This window comes from Hemitrygon akajei, chromosome 6 (assembly GCF_048418815.1).
Source record: "Hemitrygon akajei chromosome 6, sHemAka1.3, whole genome shotgun sequence".
Taxonomy (NCBI): Eukaryota; Metazoa; Chordata; class Chondrichthyes; order Myliobatiformes; family Dasyatidae; genus Hemitrygon; species Hemitrygon akajei.
The window spans coordinates 9874006-9891551 of NC_133129.1; the positions used below are offsets into that span (position 1 = coordinate 9874006).

At 48.5% G+C, this 17546-nt stretch overlaps 1 protein-coding gene across 1 annotated transcript in view; it reads left to right on the plus strand.

Moving 5' to 3' along the window:
* The window catches only part of cplane1 (ciliogenesis and planar polarity effector 1), a 349043-nt gene that overhangs the window by 109762 nt on the left and 221735 nt on the right, over window positions 1-17546 (plus strand). Inside the window, exon 17 of the mRNA XM_073047849.1 lies at window positions 6787-7015. Within this exon, the coding sequence (XP_072903950.1) occupies window positions 6787-7015 (229 nt within the window). The remainder of the gene's footprint in view (window positions 1-6786; window positions 7016-17546) is intronic.

Genomic DNA, 17546 nt, shown 5'->3' on the forward strand with positions numbered 1-17546 from the left:
CACCTCCTCTGGCAGCTCATTCCAGATACCAGTAACTCTGTGTGTGAAATAGTTACCCCAAAGATCCCCTTAAATCTCCTTCCTCACAGCTTAAACCCATGCCCTTAGTCTTAGACAATACAACCACAGGAAGCAGAAACTGATTATTTACATTATCTGTGGCTCTTCTGATTTCATAAACTTCTCTAAGGTCTCTACTCAGCCTCCAATGTTCCTGGGGAAACAGTAAAAGCCAGTTCAGTCTCTCCTTATAACTCATGTCACCCAGAGTCCTCTGGTCCTGTCTTCCTGTCTTCGACTCTTCCAGCTCCCCAGATGCCCAGCCCTCCGGCCCTTCAGTCCTCTTGTCCACCAGACCTTCCAGTTTCCCAAGAACCTCTTCACTAGTAATAGTAACTTAGCGTACTCCATGACCACTGACACCTGGTACTTCCACCATGCTGCTCGTGTCTTCTACAGTGAAGGCTGATGTAAAATACTTACTCAATTCGCCTCATTACTACCTCTCCAATATTGTTTTCTAGCAGTCCGATATCCACTGTCACCTCTCTCTTACACTTCATGTATCTGAAGAAACTTTTGTTAACCTCTTTAATATTATTGCTTTGCTTACATTTGTATTCTATCTTTACCTTTTTAATGACTTTTTTAGTTGCCTTCTGTTGGTTTTTAAAAGCTTTCCAGTCCTCTGACTTCTCACTAATCTGTGCCGTATTATATGCCCTCTCTTTGGCTTTTATGTTGACTTTGACTCCCCTTATCAGCCACGATTGTCTCATCTTGCTTTTCGAATGATTCTTTTCTTTGGGATGTATCTATCCTGCGCCTTCTGAATTGCTTCCAGAAATTCCAGCCATTGCTGCTCTGCTGTCATCCCTGCCAGTGTTCTTTTCCAATCAACTCTGGCCAACTCCTCTCTCATGCCTCTGTGATTCCCCTCACTCCACTGCAATACTGATACATCTGACTTTTGCTTCTTCTCAAATTTCAGGGTGAATTCGTTCATATTAGGATCACCTTCCACCGAGGGTTATTTTACTTTAAGGTCTCTAATCAATTCTGGTTCATTGCACAACACCCAATCCAGAATAGCCGATCCCTTTTGGTAGCAACCACGAGCTACTCTAAAAAGCCATCTTGTCGGCATTCTATAACACTCCCCTCCTGGAATCCAATACCAACCTTATTTTCCCAATATACAGTCGACCCTCCTTATCCGCGAATTCCGCATGCCAAGTCAAGTCAAGTCACTTTTATTGTCATTTCAACCATAACTGCTGATACAGTGCACAGTAAAAATGAGACAACATTTTTCAGGACCATGGTGTTACATGACACAGTACAAAAAAACTAGAGTGAACCACGTAATAAAAAAAAACACAGAGAAAGCTATACTAGACTGCAGACCTACACAGGACTGCATAAAGTGCACCAAAAAAGTGCAGGCATTTACAATAAATAATAAACAGGACAGTAGGGCAAGGTGTCGTCTAGGCTCTGAGTATTGAGGAGCCTGATAGCTTGGGGGAAGAAACTGTTACATAGTCTGGTCGTGAGAGCCCAAATGCTTCGGAGCCTTTTCCCAGACGGCAGGAGGGAGAAGAGATTGTATTTGGGGTGCGTGGAGTCCTTCATAATGCTGTTTCCTTTGTGGATGCAGCATGTACTGTAAATGTTCGTGATGGCAGGAAGAGAGACCCCGATTATCTTCTCAGCTGACCTCTCTATCTGCTGCAGGGTCTTGCGATCCGAGATGGTGCAATTTCTGAACCAGGCAGTGATGCAGTTGCTCAGGATGCTCTCAATACAACCCCTGTAGAATGTGATGAGGATGGGGGGTGGGAGATGGACTTTCCTCAGCCTTCACAAAAAGTAGAGATGCCGCTGGGCTTTCTTTGCTATGGAGCTGGTGTTGAGGGACCAGGTGAGATTCTCTGTCAAGTGAACACCAAGAAATTTGGTGCTCTTTACGATCTCTACTGAGGAACCGTCGATGTTCAGCGGGGAGTGGTTGCTCCATGCCCTCTTGAAGTCAACAACAATCTCTTTTGTTCACATTAAGAGACAGGTTGTTGGCTCTGCACCAGTCCGTTAGCCGCTGCACCTCTTCTCTGTAAGCTGACTCGTCGTTCTTGCTGATGGGACCCACCACGGTCGTGTCATCGGTGAACTTGATGATATGGTTCGAGCTGTGTGTTGCAGCACAATCGTGGGTCAGCAGAGTGAGCAGCAGTGCACTGAGCACACAGCCCTGGGGGGGGGGGGGGGGGGGGGGGGGAGACCCGTGCTCAGTGTGATGGTGTTGGAGATGCTGCTCCCAATCCGGACTGACTGAGGTCTCCCAGTCAGGAAGTCTAGGATCCAGTTGCAGAGGGAGGTGTTCAGGCCCAGTAGGCTCAGCTTTCCAATCCGTTTCTGATGGATGATTGTGTTGAATGCTGAACTGAAGTCTATGAACAGCATCCAAATGAATGTGTCTCTTTTGTCCAGGTGGGTTAGGGCCAGGTGGAGGGTGATGGCAATGGCGTCATCTGTTGAGCGGTTGGGACGATACGCAAACTGCAGGGGGTCCAGTGAGGGGGGCAGCAGGGTCTTGATATGCCTCATGATGAGCCTCTCGAAACACTTCATGATGATGGATGTAAGTGCAAGTGTAAGTCATTTAGGCAGGACATCGAAGACTTCTTCGGCACGGGGACAATGGTGGCGCGAATTCAACCAACCTTGAATCGAGAAAACCTGGAAGTGCTCTTCCATCACTTGTTCGAGCGTTATTCAACTTGCGTCTCGATCGTGCGCTACTTTGTTCCTGTGGAAAATATGGCTCCTAAAAAGCAATTAGGTGGTCAAAACAATTCCTCAAAGGCTAAGAGGGAGTGTAAAGTGCTATTTCTTGCCGAGAAAGTAGAAATCTTATATCTTTTGAAAAGTGACATGTCGCATTCCGAAGTGGGCCGTAAGGTCAGTAAGAACGAATCGAGCATTCGCACAGTAAAGCAGAAAGAAGCTGAAATTCATGGAAGTGTTAGTGCTGCCCCTACAACAGCAAAAGTAGTCTCTCTGGTTCGTGATAAAGTGCTTGCGAAGACTGAGAAATCATTAAGTGTGTGGCTAGAGGACATGTCACAGAAGCATATCCCCATCGATGGCAAAATTATACGTGAAAAAGCTCTTGGTCTCTATGAGCATTACTATGATGGGTTTGATGAGAGCGAGAGAAAAGAGTTTAAGGCTAGTTAATGGCTGGCTGGCTGTCTACATAAAGCGCTACACCTCAAGAACGTAAAGATCATGGGAGAATTGGCATCGGCTGATGCCAAAGCTGCAGCAGCGTTCCCAGAGGAGCTCAAGAATCTCATAGAAGAGAAAGGCTACCTTCCAGAGCAATTGTAATGAAACGGGCTTGTTCTGGAAGATGCCCAATCGTACCTACATCCATAAGAGTGCCCAGCAGGCCCCAGTGTTCAAGGCCTGGAAAGATCGCCTTACTCTGGTGCTCTGTGGCAATGCAGCCGGTCGCATGATCAAGCCAGGACTCGTCTATTGAGCAAACAGTCGCCAGGCCCTTAAGAACAGTAACAAAAATTGCCTACCCATGTTCTGGCAACACAACAAGAAGGCTTGGGCGACGGCGATCTTGTTCTTGGAATGGTTCCACCAGTGCTTCATTCCTGAAGTGAAGAAATACCTCGAAGAGAAGGGGCTGCCATTCAAGGCCCTCATAATTGACAATGCTCCCAGCCATCCCCAATCTCTCTGCTCTGTCGACGATGTTCCTGCCTCCTAACACTACGTCACTGCCACAGCCACTTGATCAAGGCATCATCAAGCATCAAGTCTCACCTTTGGAAGGATTTGTGCTGCCCTTGATACTAACCCTGACTGCAGCATCATGGATTTATGGAAGAAATTCACAATTACAGTTGCAATTGTGCTTATTGCAGAGGCTGTAGACGCCGTAAAGCCTGAGACAGTCGATGCATGTTGGAACCCACTATGGAGTGAGGCAGTCAGTGATTTCAGGGGCTGCCCCACTATTGATGCAGAAGTCAGGGATATCCTGAACGTTGCAAGGGAAGTTGGTGGGGAAGGCTTCTCTGACATGATTGAGAACGAAGTCGAGGAACACATAGAGAAATCCTTACCAATGAGGAACTCGAAGATCTGCTGAAAGCCTCTACAGAAGATGATGATGATGAAGATTTAGAGGAGGCAGAGCCATCAATTTGAACAGTTGAAAAATTTGCAGCAGTTTTTCACCAGGCGCAAGTATTAAAGGATATGATCCTCGACTATGATCCTTTGATGGAACGAAGCTTCCGTGTCACTCGAGGGATAACAACATGCCTGCAACCACTGCAAGATTTGTTTGATGATGCAAAGAAAAAGAAGAGACAGCTTCCTATAACAATGTTTCTAACTAAAGTATCTGCAATTCTGAAGTCTCAACGTTCAACGCTTGAAGATTCTCAGCCCTCAACCTCCACAGTTCCTGACTTTAGTATTAATGAGCCTCCTCCAAAGCATCCTTATTCCCTAAACAAGACAGTGTAACAACTACTGTACAGGTATTACAAGTTTTACTCGTCTGATCATTGTTCGGCTGGGAGGAACATGTACAGTACAGTTTTTATCTTGTCAATATTTCCTAAACATTATAGTATAACAACTATTTACATAGCATTTACATTGTATTAGGTATTATAATTAATTTAGGGATGATTTAAAGTATATGGGAGGGTGTGTGTAGGTTATATGCAAATATTACGCCACTTTATATAACAGACTTGAGCATCCGCGAATTTTGGTATCTGCGAGGGGTCCCTCGCAGATAAGGAGGGCCAACTGTACCTGCATATTGAAATCCCCATGACTACTGTAACATTGCCCTTTTGGCATGCATTTTCTATCTCCAGTTGTAACTGTTTTGACCACATCTTTACTACTGTATGGGGGTCTGTATATAACTCCCATCAGGATCTTTTTATCCTTGCAGTTCCTGAGCCCAATCCATAACAATTCAACATCTTCCAACCTGATGTCACCTCTTGCTAATGATTTGATTTCATTTTTTACTAACAGAGCAGCAGAAGGGCCCAAAAGGCCTGTTTCTGTGCTGTAATGTTCTATGGTTCAATGCCATCCCCTCTGCCTTCCTGCCTGTCCTTTCGCTACAGTGTGTACCCTTGGACATTGTTTCCAGCTGTAATCTTCTTTAGCCATGATTCAGTGATATCTACAACACAATATCTGCCAATCTCCACTGTACAAGTTTAGCTACTTTATTCCATGTAAAGCACATATTCAAATATAACACATTCAGTCTTGTACTCACCCTTTACACTTTTGCCCACCTTTTACATTGCAACCCATGCTGTTGACTGCAATTTTGCAGTATCATCAGCCTCTCCTTGCTAGTGGTCTCACTACACATTGCCTCTGTTTGTAAACCAACTATCTCATCTTCAGCACTATCACTCTGGTTCCCATTCCCCTGCCAAATTAGTTTAAATCTTCCCGAACAACTCTAGTCAACTTGCTTGCAGGGATATTGGACCCCCTCGGGTTCAGGTGTAACCCATCCCTTTTGTACAAGTCGTACCTTCCCCCGAACAGATCCCACTGATCCATAAATCTGAACCCCGTCCCCTGTACCAGTTCCTCAGCCACACATTCACCTACCGAATTATCTTCTCAGCTTTCTACCTTGCTTCCTAAAATCCCTATTCAGGACCTCCTCACCTTGTCTTCCTTTGTCCTTGGTACCAACATGTGCCAAGACTTCTGGTTGCTCACCCTCAGCCTTGAGAATACCATGGGCTTAATCCGAGACAATCCTGATCCTGACACTAGAAAGGCAAGAAACCCATCTATCGCGTCCTCAGAACCTCGTCTCGGTTCCTCTGATTAAGGGCTCTGCTATCACCTCTGCATTCTTCTTCACCTCTATGCTCTTCTGAGCCACAGCACCAGACTCTGTGCCAGAGACCCGGTCACTGTGGCTCCTCACTGGCAGGTTGTCCCCCTCAATAGTACTTACTGAGGGGACCTGCATTCCTCCTCCTTCTGACAGTCACCCAGTTACCTGTCTCCTGCAACCTAGGGGTAACTACCTCCCTGTAGCTCCTGCCTACCACCTCCTCATTCTCCCGTATCATCGAGATGCAGCTCCAGTTCTTTAATACGTTCTCTCAGGAGCTGCAGCTTGGTGCAGATGTGTTTATTTGGGAGACTGGATGTCTTCCAGACTTCCTGTATCCCCCTGAGCCATGCCCTAGTAGATGAGGAATGAGCAAGTAAGTACAGAGAGGGAGTAGCCTTACAAGACAGTTTACCTTATCGAAGCCCAGTGAGCCAGTGCCACTCTAAAGACATGTCAACGCCAGTCTAAAGACTCAAAAAGCATGGTCTCTCCAAGAATGACCCTTGTCCTTGAATGATTTTTATTGGCCCTTTCTAATAAATCCACCTTGCTGGTTAGTCACTCTTCAACTCAGAGAAACAGATGCAAAACTTTGCCTCTAAAATCTTGATCTCTGTCCTGTTTACAAAGTAGCTCTTTTTATACACCCCTGATGTGGAATGTCCATCCATTGTGTTTGGTCCCCAGATGCCCCAGTTGTGTTATGTTTGGTCCCCGAATGACCCCAGTGTTACGTTCGGTCCCCAACTGACCCTGTGTCGTGTTCGGTCCCCGGCTGACCCGGTGTCGTGTTCGTATTACGTTTAGTTCTGTGACTGCCCCATGATTGCATTTAGTGCTCTGATTTTCCCGTTATGTCACAGGTTGCCTGCCCCGGCTGGTCCCCGTCGATCGGTCCCGTGTAGCCGCAGCAGTGCGTGAGCAGCACCTGTCTGCCATCTGGAGTGTGGAACGTGCAGTGGAGCTGATGCTCATTGCCAGGCTCCTCCCTGAAGCTGTGTGGGTGGCACTGAGACTCGGTGACTGGAAGGCTGCAGTGGTGCTGGGCCTGGCTTTCAATCTGTATGAGAAGCGGATTCCTCCATACGCCCGGTACGTCCATACTCCGTTTGTCCTGGGTTATCTCAAGCACAGCTGGAAGTATGGAGGATTCAAGATTGTTCAGTGTCATTTCCAGTACATAGGTGTAAATGGGTCAAAATAATTGTTACTCCAGATCCAATGTAGCACAAAATAACACGCTTATATAATCAGGAGGGCTAAAAGAAGGCATGAAGTTGCTCTAGCACACAAGCTGAAGGAGAATCCTAAAGGATTCTACAGATATGTTAAGAGCAAAAGGATTGCAAGAGTCAGAATTGGCCCTCTGGAAGATGTGTGTGGATATCTTAAATACATTTTTTCAAACTTTTTCGTTTGGCATTCGGAATGAGATAGTAAATTAGATTAGACACTGGCTTTGTGGGAGAAGCCAGAGAGCGGTAGCAGAGGGTTGCCTCTGACTAGTGGCCTGTGACTAGTGGAGAGCCACAGGGAAACTGCAAGGGTAAAAGGACATTGATGGCAGTTAGATACAGGCCTCCCAACAGTGGCTGGGAGGTGGACCACAGGTTACAACAGGAAATAGGAAAGGCAAGTCAAAGGAGCAATGTTATTGCAGCATGGGAGATTTTAACATGATTGGGAAAATCAGGTTGGTAATGTATCTCCAGAGAGTGAGTTTGTTGAATGTTTAAGAGACAGAGTTTTAGAACACTTTGTCATTGAGCCTACTAACGGATCAGTAATACTGAATTGGGTGTTTTGTAATGAACCAGAAGTAATTAGGGAGCTTAAGGTAAAAGAACCCTTAGGAACCAGTGATCACAATATGATTGAGTTCAACTTGAAACTTGATAGGGAGAAAGTAAAGTCTGATGTAGCAGCATTTCAGTGGAATTAGGGAAATTACAGTGGTATGAGAGAGGAGTTGGTCAAAGTAAATTGGAAGGAGCTGCTGGCAGGGATGTCATCAGAGCAGCAACGCCATGTGTTTCTTGGAAAAATGAGAAAGGTGCAGGACACATAGAAACATAGAAAACCTACAGCACAATACCCTTCAGCTCACAATGCTGTGCCAAACATGCACTTACTTTGGAAATTACCTAGGGTTACCCATAGCCCTCTATTTTTCTAAGCTCCATGCACCTGTCCAGGAACCTTTTAAAAGATCCTATTGTATCCACCTCCTCCACAGTTGCTGGCTGTCCATTCCACACACTCACCACTCTCGGAGTAAAAAAACTTATCCCTGACATCTCCTCTGTACCTACTTCCAAGTGCCTTAAAACTGTGCCCTCTTGTGTTACCCATTTGAGCCTTGGGGGGGGGGAAGCCTCTGACTATCTACACGATCAATGCCTCCCATCATCTTTTACACCTTTATCAGGTCACTTCTCATTCTCCATTGCTCCAAGGAGGAAAGGCCAAGTTCACTCAACCTATTCTTGTAAGGCATGCTCCCCAATCCAGGCAACAATCTTGTAAATCTCCTCTGCACCCTTTCTATGGCTTCCACATCCTTCCTGTAGTGAGGCGATCAGAACTGAGCACAGTACTCCAAGTGGGGTCTGACCAGGGTCCTGTATAGCTGCAACATTACCTCTCGGCTCATAAACTCAATCCCACGGTTGGTGAAGGCCAATGCACTGTGTGCTTTCTTAACCACACAGTCAACCTGCACAGCTGCTTTGAGTGTCCTATGGACCCGGACCACCAGATCCCTCTGATTCTCCACACTGCCAAGAGTCTTACCTTTAATACTATATTCTGCCATCATATTTGACCTACCAAAATGAACCACCTCACACTTATCTGGGTTAAACTCCATCTGCCGCTTCTCAGCCCAGTTTTGCATCCTATCAGTGTCCCACTGTAACCTCTGACAGCCCTCCACACTATCCACAACACCCCCAACATTTGTGTCATCAGCAAATTTACTAACCCATCCCTCCACTTCCTCATCCAGATCATTTTTAAAAATCACGAAGAGTAAGGGTCCCAGAACAGATCCCTGAGGCACTCCACTGGTCACCAGACTCCATGCAGACCATGACCCATCTACAATCACTCTTTGCTTTCTGTGGGCAGCCAGTTCTGGATCCACAAAGCAATGTCCCCTTGGATCCCACGCCTCCTTACTTTCTCAATAAGCCTTGCATGGGGTACCTTATCAAATGCCTTGTTGAAATCCATATGCACTACATCTGCTGCTCTACCTTCATCAATGTGTCTAGTCACATCCTCAAAAAATTCAATCACCACTCGTAAGGCACATCCTGCCTTTGACAAAGCCATGCTGACTATTCCTAATCATATTATGCCTCTCCAAATGTTGATAAATCCTGCCTCTCAGGATCTTCTCCATCAACTTACCAACCACTGAAGTAATACTCACTGATCTAAAATTTCCTGGGCTATCTCTGCTCCCTTTCTTGAATAAGGGTTCAACATCTACAACCCTCCAATCCTCCAGGACCTCCCCCATCCCCATCTCCAGTGATGATACATTGCTAGAGGCTCAGCAATCTCCTCTCTCACCTCCCACAGTAGCCTGGGGTATATCTCGTCCTTTCCTGTGACTTGTCCAACTTCATGTTTTCCAAAAGCTCCAGCACATCCTCTTTCTTAATGTCTATATGCTCTAGCTTTTCAGTCCACTGTAAGTCATCTCTACAATTGCCAAGGTCCTTTAACATAGTGAATACTGAAGCAACGTACTCATTAAGTACCTCAGCTATCTCCTCCAATTCCAAAAACACTTTTCCACTGTCACACTTGATTGGTCCTGTTTTCTCATGTCTTGTCATCTTGCTCTTCACATACTTGTAGAATGCCTTGGGATTTTCCTTAATCCTGCCTGCCAAGGCCTTCTCATGGCCCCTTCTGGCTCTCCTAATTTCATTCTTAAGCTGCTTCCTGTTAGCCTTATAATTTTTTCAGATCTCTATCATTTTTTTGACCGTTTCGTAACCTTTTCTTCTTGACTAGATTTACAACTGCCTTTGTACACCATGGTTCCTGTACCCTACCGTCCTTTCCCCGTCTCATTGGAACGTACCTATGCAGAACATCACTCAAATATCCCCTGAACAGTTGCCACATTTCTGCCGTACATTTCCTTGAGAACATCTGTTCCCAATTTATGCTCCAAGTTCCTGCCTGATCGCTTCTTATTTCCCCTTACTCCAATTAAACGCTTTCTTAACTTTTCTGTTCCTATCCCTCTCCAATGCTATGTTAAAGGAGATAGAACTGTGATCACTATCTCCATAATACTCTGCCAGTGGGCGATCTGACACCTGACCAGGTTCATTTCCCAATACCAGATCAAATACAGCCTCTCCTCTTGTAGGCTTATCTACATATTGTATCAGAAAACCTTCCTGAACACACCTAACAAACTCCACCCCATCTAAACCCCTTGATCATTCCAGAATCTGTCTTCCTATCTGCTCCTTGATGTCACTGTTAGGGTTAGGGTTAGGGTGGTCGATTTAAAAAAAAACACCCAGTAGATTTATTGACCCCTTGCAAAAATGTATTCCAAAAATGAAGAAGTATTCAAATGGCTGATAAGGGAAGTCAAAGTTGCTGTAAAAGCAAAGGAAAGGACATACAACAAAGCAAAAATTTGTGGGAAGGTAGAGGATAAAAACCTACAGAGAGCAACTAAAAATATCGTTAGAAGGGAAAAAATGAAATTATGAAGGCAAGCTAGCAAGTAGTAACTAAAGTGGATAGTAAAAGTTTTTTCAAGTACTTTAAAAATAAAAGAGAAATGAGAGTGGATATAGGACCACTAAAAAATGAGGCCGGAGAAATAATAATGGGGGGCAAGGAGATGGTTGATGAACTAAATGAGTATTTTGCATTAGTCTTCACTGTGGAAGACACCAGCAGTGTGCCTGATGTTGTAATGTGTGAAGGTGCAGTTACTGTTACGACAGACAGACATACTTTATTGATCCCGAGGGAAACTGGGTTTCGTTACAGCCGCACCAGCCAAGAATAGTGAAGAAATATAGCAATATAAAACCATAAATAATTAAATAATAAGTTAATCATGCCAAGTGGAAATAAATCCAGGACCAGCCTATTGGCTCGGTGTCTGACACTCCTAGGGAGGAGTTGTAAAGTTTGATGGCCACAGACAGGAATGACTTCCTGTGATGCTCAGTGTTACATCTCGGTGGAATGAGTCTCTGGCTGAATGTACTCCTGTGCCTAACCAGTACATTATAGATTGGATGGGAGCCATTGTCCAAGATGGCATGCAACTTGGACAGCATCCTCTTTTCAGACACCGCCGTCAGAGAGTCCAGTTCCACCCCCACAACATCACTGGCCTTATGAATGAGTTTGTTGATTCTGTTAGTGTCTGCTACCCTCAGCCTACTGCCCCAGCACACAACAGCAAACATGATAGCACTGGCCACCACAGACTCGTAGAACATCCTCAGTATCGTCCGGCAGATGTTAAAGGACCTTAGTCTCCTCAGGAAATAGAGATGGCTCTGACCCTTCTTGTAGACAGCCTCAGTGTTCTTTGACCAGTCCAGTTTATTGTCCATTCGTATCCCCAGGTATTTGTAATCCTCCACCATGTCCACACTGACCCCTTGGATGGAAACAGGGGTCACCGATGCCTTAGCCCTCCTCAGGTCCACCACCAGCTCCTTGGTCTTTTTCACATTAAGCTGCAGATGATTCTGCTCGCACCATGTGACAAAGTTTCCAACTGTCGCCCTGTACTTGGCCTCATCTCCCTTGCTGATGCATCCAACTAAGATAGTAGTGCGATATTAATACGCAGCAGCCTCTCCGAACTCTGGATTGGGGATTGCAAAATGTTATGTGGATTTTCTGGTGTAGTTTGTTTTGTCATATGCTTTTGTGGTATCATTCTGGAGGAACGTTGTTGCATTTTTTAACTGCATTGCATTTGTGATTTCTAAATGACAATAAACTGTATCTGAATCTGAACTATGGCAGAGTCATCAGAAAACTTCTGAAGATGGCAAGACTCTGTGTTGTAGTTGAAGTCCAAGGTGTAGATGGTGAAGAGAAAGGGAGACAGGGTAGTCCCCTGTGGAGCCCCAGTGCTGCTGACCACTCTGTCTGACACACAGTGTTGCAAGCGCACGTACTGTGGTCTGCCAGTCAGGTAATCAATAATCCATGACACCAGGGAAGCATCCACCTGCATCACTGTCAGCTTCTCACCCAGCAGAGCAGGGCAGATGGTGTTGAACGCACTGGAGAAGTAAAAAAAACATGACCCTCACAGTGCTCGCCGGCTTGTCCAGGTGGGCATAGACACAGTTCAGCAGGTAGACGATGGCATCCTCCACTCCTAGTCAGGGCTGATAGGCGAACTGGAGGGGGTCTAAGTGTGGTCTAACCATAGGCCGGAGCTGCTCTAGAACAAGTCTCTCCAGGGTCTTCATGATGTGGGAGGTCAATGCCACCGGTCTGTAGTCATTGGAGCCACTGGGGCGCGGCGTCTTCGGTACAGGGACGAGGCAGGACGTCTTCCACAGCACAGGAACCCTCTGGAGACTCAGGCTCAAGTTGAAGACATGGTGAAGTACTCCACATAGCTGGGGGGCACGGTCTTTGAGCATCCTGGGGCTGACACCATCCAGCCCTGCAGCCTTGCTTGGGTGGAGACATTTCAGCTGTCTTCTCACCTGTTCAGCTGTGAAGCCCACTGTGGTGGTTTCAGGTGTGGGAGGGGTGTAGTCACAAGAGCAGGGTGGAGGGCTGTGAGGAGGGGTAGGAGGGTAGAGTGGAGTATGTGTTGATTGGGGGCCGACAACAGATGAATCATGTGGGGGATGGGCAGGGGCCACAGTGTCAAATTTGTTGAAGAACAGGTTAAGTTCGTTGGCCCTGTCCACACTGCCTTCAGCTCCTCTGTTGTTGGTTTGCCAGAACCCAGTGATGGTCCTCATCCCACTCCAGACCTCTCTCATGTTGTTCTGCTGGAGTTTCCATTCAAGCTTCCTCCTATACCTGTCTTTAGCCTCCCTGATCCTGGCTTTCAGGTCCCTCTGTATTGTCCTCAGCTCCTCCCTATTTCCATCTCTAAACGCCCTCTTTTTAGCGTTCAGGATGTCTTTAATGTCCTTTGTTACCCATGGCTTGTTATTTGAATAACAAAGGACAGTTCTTGCCGGAACATTGCAGTCCACACAGAAGTTGATGTAACCAGTGATGCACTCTGTGAGCCCATCAATGATGCTCAAAAAGCTGAAAGCCCTAAAGGTATGTAAGTCACCCAGACCAGAGGAATTGCACCCTAGGGTTCCGAAAGAGGTAGCATTGGAGATTGTGGTGGCATTAGAAATGATCTTTCAAAGATCATTGGACTCTGGCATGGTGCCAGAGGACTGGAAAATTGCAAATGTCACTACGCTCTTTTAAGAAAGGAGGAAGACAGCAGAAAGGAAATTATGGACCAGTTATCCTGACGTCAGTGGTTGGGAAGATGTTAGAGTCAATTGTTAAGGATGAGGTGATGGAGTACTTGGTGACACAGGACAAGAGAGTACAAAGTCAGCATGGTTTCCTTCAGGGAAAATCCTGCCTGATGAACCTCTTAGATTTCATAGAGGAGATTGCAAGTAGGATTGATAAAGGGGATGCAGTGGATGTTATATATTTGGACTTTCAGAAGGCCTTTGATAAGATGACACACATGAGGCTGCTTACCACGCTAAGAGCCGATGGTATTACAGGAAAGTTTCTGAGATGTTCAGAGCATTAGCTGATTGGTAGGAGGCAGTGAGTGGAAATAAAAAGATCCTTTTCTGGTTGGCTGCCAGTGAGTGACTGGTGGTGTTCAGCAGGGGTCGGTGTTGGGACCACTGCTTTTTATGCTGTATATAAATGATTTAGATGATGGAATAGAAGGCTTTGTTGCCAAGTTTGCAGATGATAGAAAGATTGGTGGAGGGGACAGGTAGTGTTGAGGAAACAGGTAGGATGAAGAAGGACTTAGATTAAGAGAATGGGCAAGAAAGTGGAAAATGAAATATTGTGGCGACCCACTTCCTAGCGCACTCGAACCGGCTCACAAATAGCCAGCACGCCGGCACAAAGGCCAGTCCCAAAAGGGTGCCAGGTCTGCTTCACCAACAAAGGGAAAAGCCTGCGGGGGATTGTGAGTACGTGCCCCTATAGCATCCGCGCCTGGGGAGGGCGGGATCAGGGAGGCTTTAAAGCAAGGCTGTGAAGTTCGAATAAAATCTTTCTTTAACTGCAGTTTACCGACTCCGTGTCGTTATTTTAGCGCTGCGTGTAGCACACCGCTACAATTGGTGACCCCGATGGTCCAAACATTTTTTGGACCGGAGATGAACGACGCCGCATCTGTTCATGCGGTTTCCTTGAAACTGCCAAGCTTCTGGACGCTGTGACCTCACCTCTGGTTCGAGCAAGCAGAAGCCCAATTCCACGTTCGGCAGATAACCTCAGAGGACACACGTTACTACTACGTGGTGAGCTCCCTCGACCAGGACACAGCGGCCCAGGTTGAGGAGATCGTACAGTCTCCCCCAGCAGATGGCAAGTATACGGAATTCAAAGCCCTGCTCATAAGGACTTTCGGACTCTCATGGCGTGAGCGAGCTGCCCGTTTACTGCACCTGGTTGGTTTGGGAGACAGACCTCCATCGGCTTTAATGAATGAGATGTTGTCTCTGGCCGGAGGACACAAGCCCTGCCTCATGTTTGAGCAGGCATTCCTGGAGCAGCTGCCCAAGGACATACGCCTGCTGCTGTCCAACGCGGATTTCAGCGACCCCCAGAAGGTGGCAGCCCGGGTGGACTTGCCGTGGAACGCCAAGAAGGTGAGTGGGGCGTCCGTCGCACTGATCACCAGGCCACGCTCCCAGCAGCAAACCAGACCAGGCCCGGCCGCAGAGCCCGCTAACCCCAGAGGCAGGGGTGAGGAGACCAACGAACAATGGTGCTTCTACCACCAGCGGTGGGGCACAGAAGCCCGCCCTGCAAGTTTCCGGGAAACGCCAGGGCCAGCCGCCGCTGATAGCTACGGCGGCTGGCCATCGGGATAGCCTCCTGTATGTGTGGGACAAGCAGTCGGGATGCCGTTTTTTGGTCGGCATCGGTGCCGAGATCAGCGTCTTACCTCCGACGAGTTACGACACCCGCAACAGAGAACCGGGTCCCCCCCGAGGGCCGTGAACGGCAGCACAGTAAGGACCTACGGCACCCGTACGGTGCAGCTACAGTTCGGCTCCAGCAGGTTCATGTGGGACTTCACACTGGCCGCCGTAGCCCAACCGCTTTTGGGCGCGGATTTTTTGCGGGCTCACAGCCTGCTGGTCGACCTGCCGAGGCAGAGTCTGGTCCACGCCGAGACCTTTCAGACGTTCTCCCTGGGAGAAGCCCAGTTGCCAGCCCCACACCTTGACGCCATCACGCTGTCCGACAACGACTTCACCAGGGTCCTGGCGGATTTCCCATCGGTTCTGGCACCGCAGTTCATGGCAGCCATGCCCCGACACGGCGTACAGCACCACATCCCGACCCAGGGACCACCCCTCCACGCCCGTGCTCGGCGGCTTCCCCCGGACAAGCTCGGACTGGCGAAGGAGGAGTTCAAGAGGATGGAGGAATTGGGGATCATCCGGTGGTCCGACAGCCCATGGGCCTCCCCCCTGCACATGGTGCCCAAAGCAACAGGGGGCTGGAGACCATGCGGCGACTACCGCAGGCTGAACGAGGCTACCACACCGAACCGCTACCCTGTGCCGCACATTCAGGACTTTGCAGCAAATCTGCACGGCGCACGGATCTTCTCCAAGGTAGACCTCGTCCGGGGATACCATCAAATCCCGATGCATCTGGACGACGTCCCCAAAACAGCTCTCATCACCCCGTTCGGCCTTTTCGAATTCCTCCGCATGCCGTTCGGCCTGAAGAATGCCACACAGACGTTCCAGCGGTTAATGGACGTGGTGGGACGCGACCTGGACTTCGCATTCATCTATTTGGACGACATCATCATAGCCAGCAGCAGTCGTCAGGAGCATCTGTCCCACCTCCGTCAACTCTACGCACGACTGAGTGAGTACGGTCTAACAATCAACCCGGCCAAATGCCAGTTCGGGCTCGACACCATTGACTTCCTGGGCCCCTCTGCTTGCTAAGGTAGATGCGGTCCGCCATTTCCCCCAACCCACCACGATCAAAGGCCTTCAGGAATTCGTAGGTATGGTCAATTTCTACCACCACTTCCTCCCTTCAGCTGCCCGAATCATGCGCCCCCTGTTCGCCCTGATGTCGGGTCCGAGCAAGGACATTACCTGGGACGAGGAGTCCGCCACCACTTTCATTAAAACCAAAGAAGCCTTAGCAAACGCTGTGATGCTAGTGCACCCCAGAATGGACGTCCCTACCGCCCTCACAGTGGACGCATCTAACACGGTAGTCGGTGGGGTACTGGAGCAACTCATCGAGGGTCGCTGGCAACCCCTGGCATTTTTCAGCAAACACCTGCGGCCACCCGAGCTCAAATACAGTGCTTTCGACCGGGAACTGTTGGCGCTATACCTGGCAATCCGGCATTTCAGGTACTTCTTAGAAGGCAGGCCCTTCACCGCGTTCACGGACCACAAACCGCTTACCTTTACATTCACGAAGGTGTCCGATCCCTGGTCGTCCCGCCAGCAGCGCCATCTGTCCTACATCTCTGAATACACGACGGACGTCCGGCACGTCTCGGGTAAGGACAATGTCGTGGCGGACGCGCTCTCTCGCCCTAACATTCATGCCCTTTCCCAAGGGGTGGACTTTGAGGCGCTGGCAGAGGCGCAGCAGGCAGACGAGGAGATCCCGAGTTACAGAACCGCAGTCTCCGGTTTGTAGCTCCAGGACCTCCCCATAGGCCCAGGTGAGAGGACCCTACTCTATGACGTTGCCACCGGCCAGCCCCGTCCCGTCGTCCCGGCACCTTGGCGGCAACGCGTTTTCGACTCCATTCATAACTTGGCGCACCCCTCCATCCGGACTACTGTCCGGATGGTCTCCAGCAGGTTCGTTTGGCATGAACTCCGCAAGCAGGTCAGTGAATGGGCCAGAACGTGCATGCACTGCCAGACGGCCAAGGTGCAGCGGCACGCCAAAGCCCTGCCGCAGCAGTTCCACCCCACCCACCGGCGTTTCGACCACATTCATGTGGATATCGTGGGCCCCCTGCCAGTGTCGCGCAGAGTGCGGCACCTCCTGACTATTGTGGACCGGTTCACAAGATGGCCAGAGGCGATCCCGCTCACGGACACCACCTCCTAATCTTGCGCCCGGGCACTGATTGCCACCTGAGTATCTCGCTTTGGTGTACCAGCCAACATTACCTCCGACAGAGGCGCCCAGTTCACCTCCAGCCTGTGGTCAGCTATGGCCAGCCTTTTGGGGACACAGCTGCACCACACCACTGCCTACCACCCACAGTCGAACGGACTGGTGGAGCGTTTCCACCATCACCTAAAGTCGGCTCTCATGGCCCGCCTGAGAGGAACTAACTGGGTGGACGAGCTTCCCTGGGTCCTACTACTAA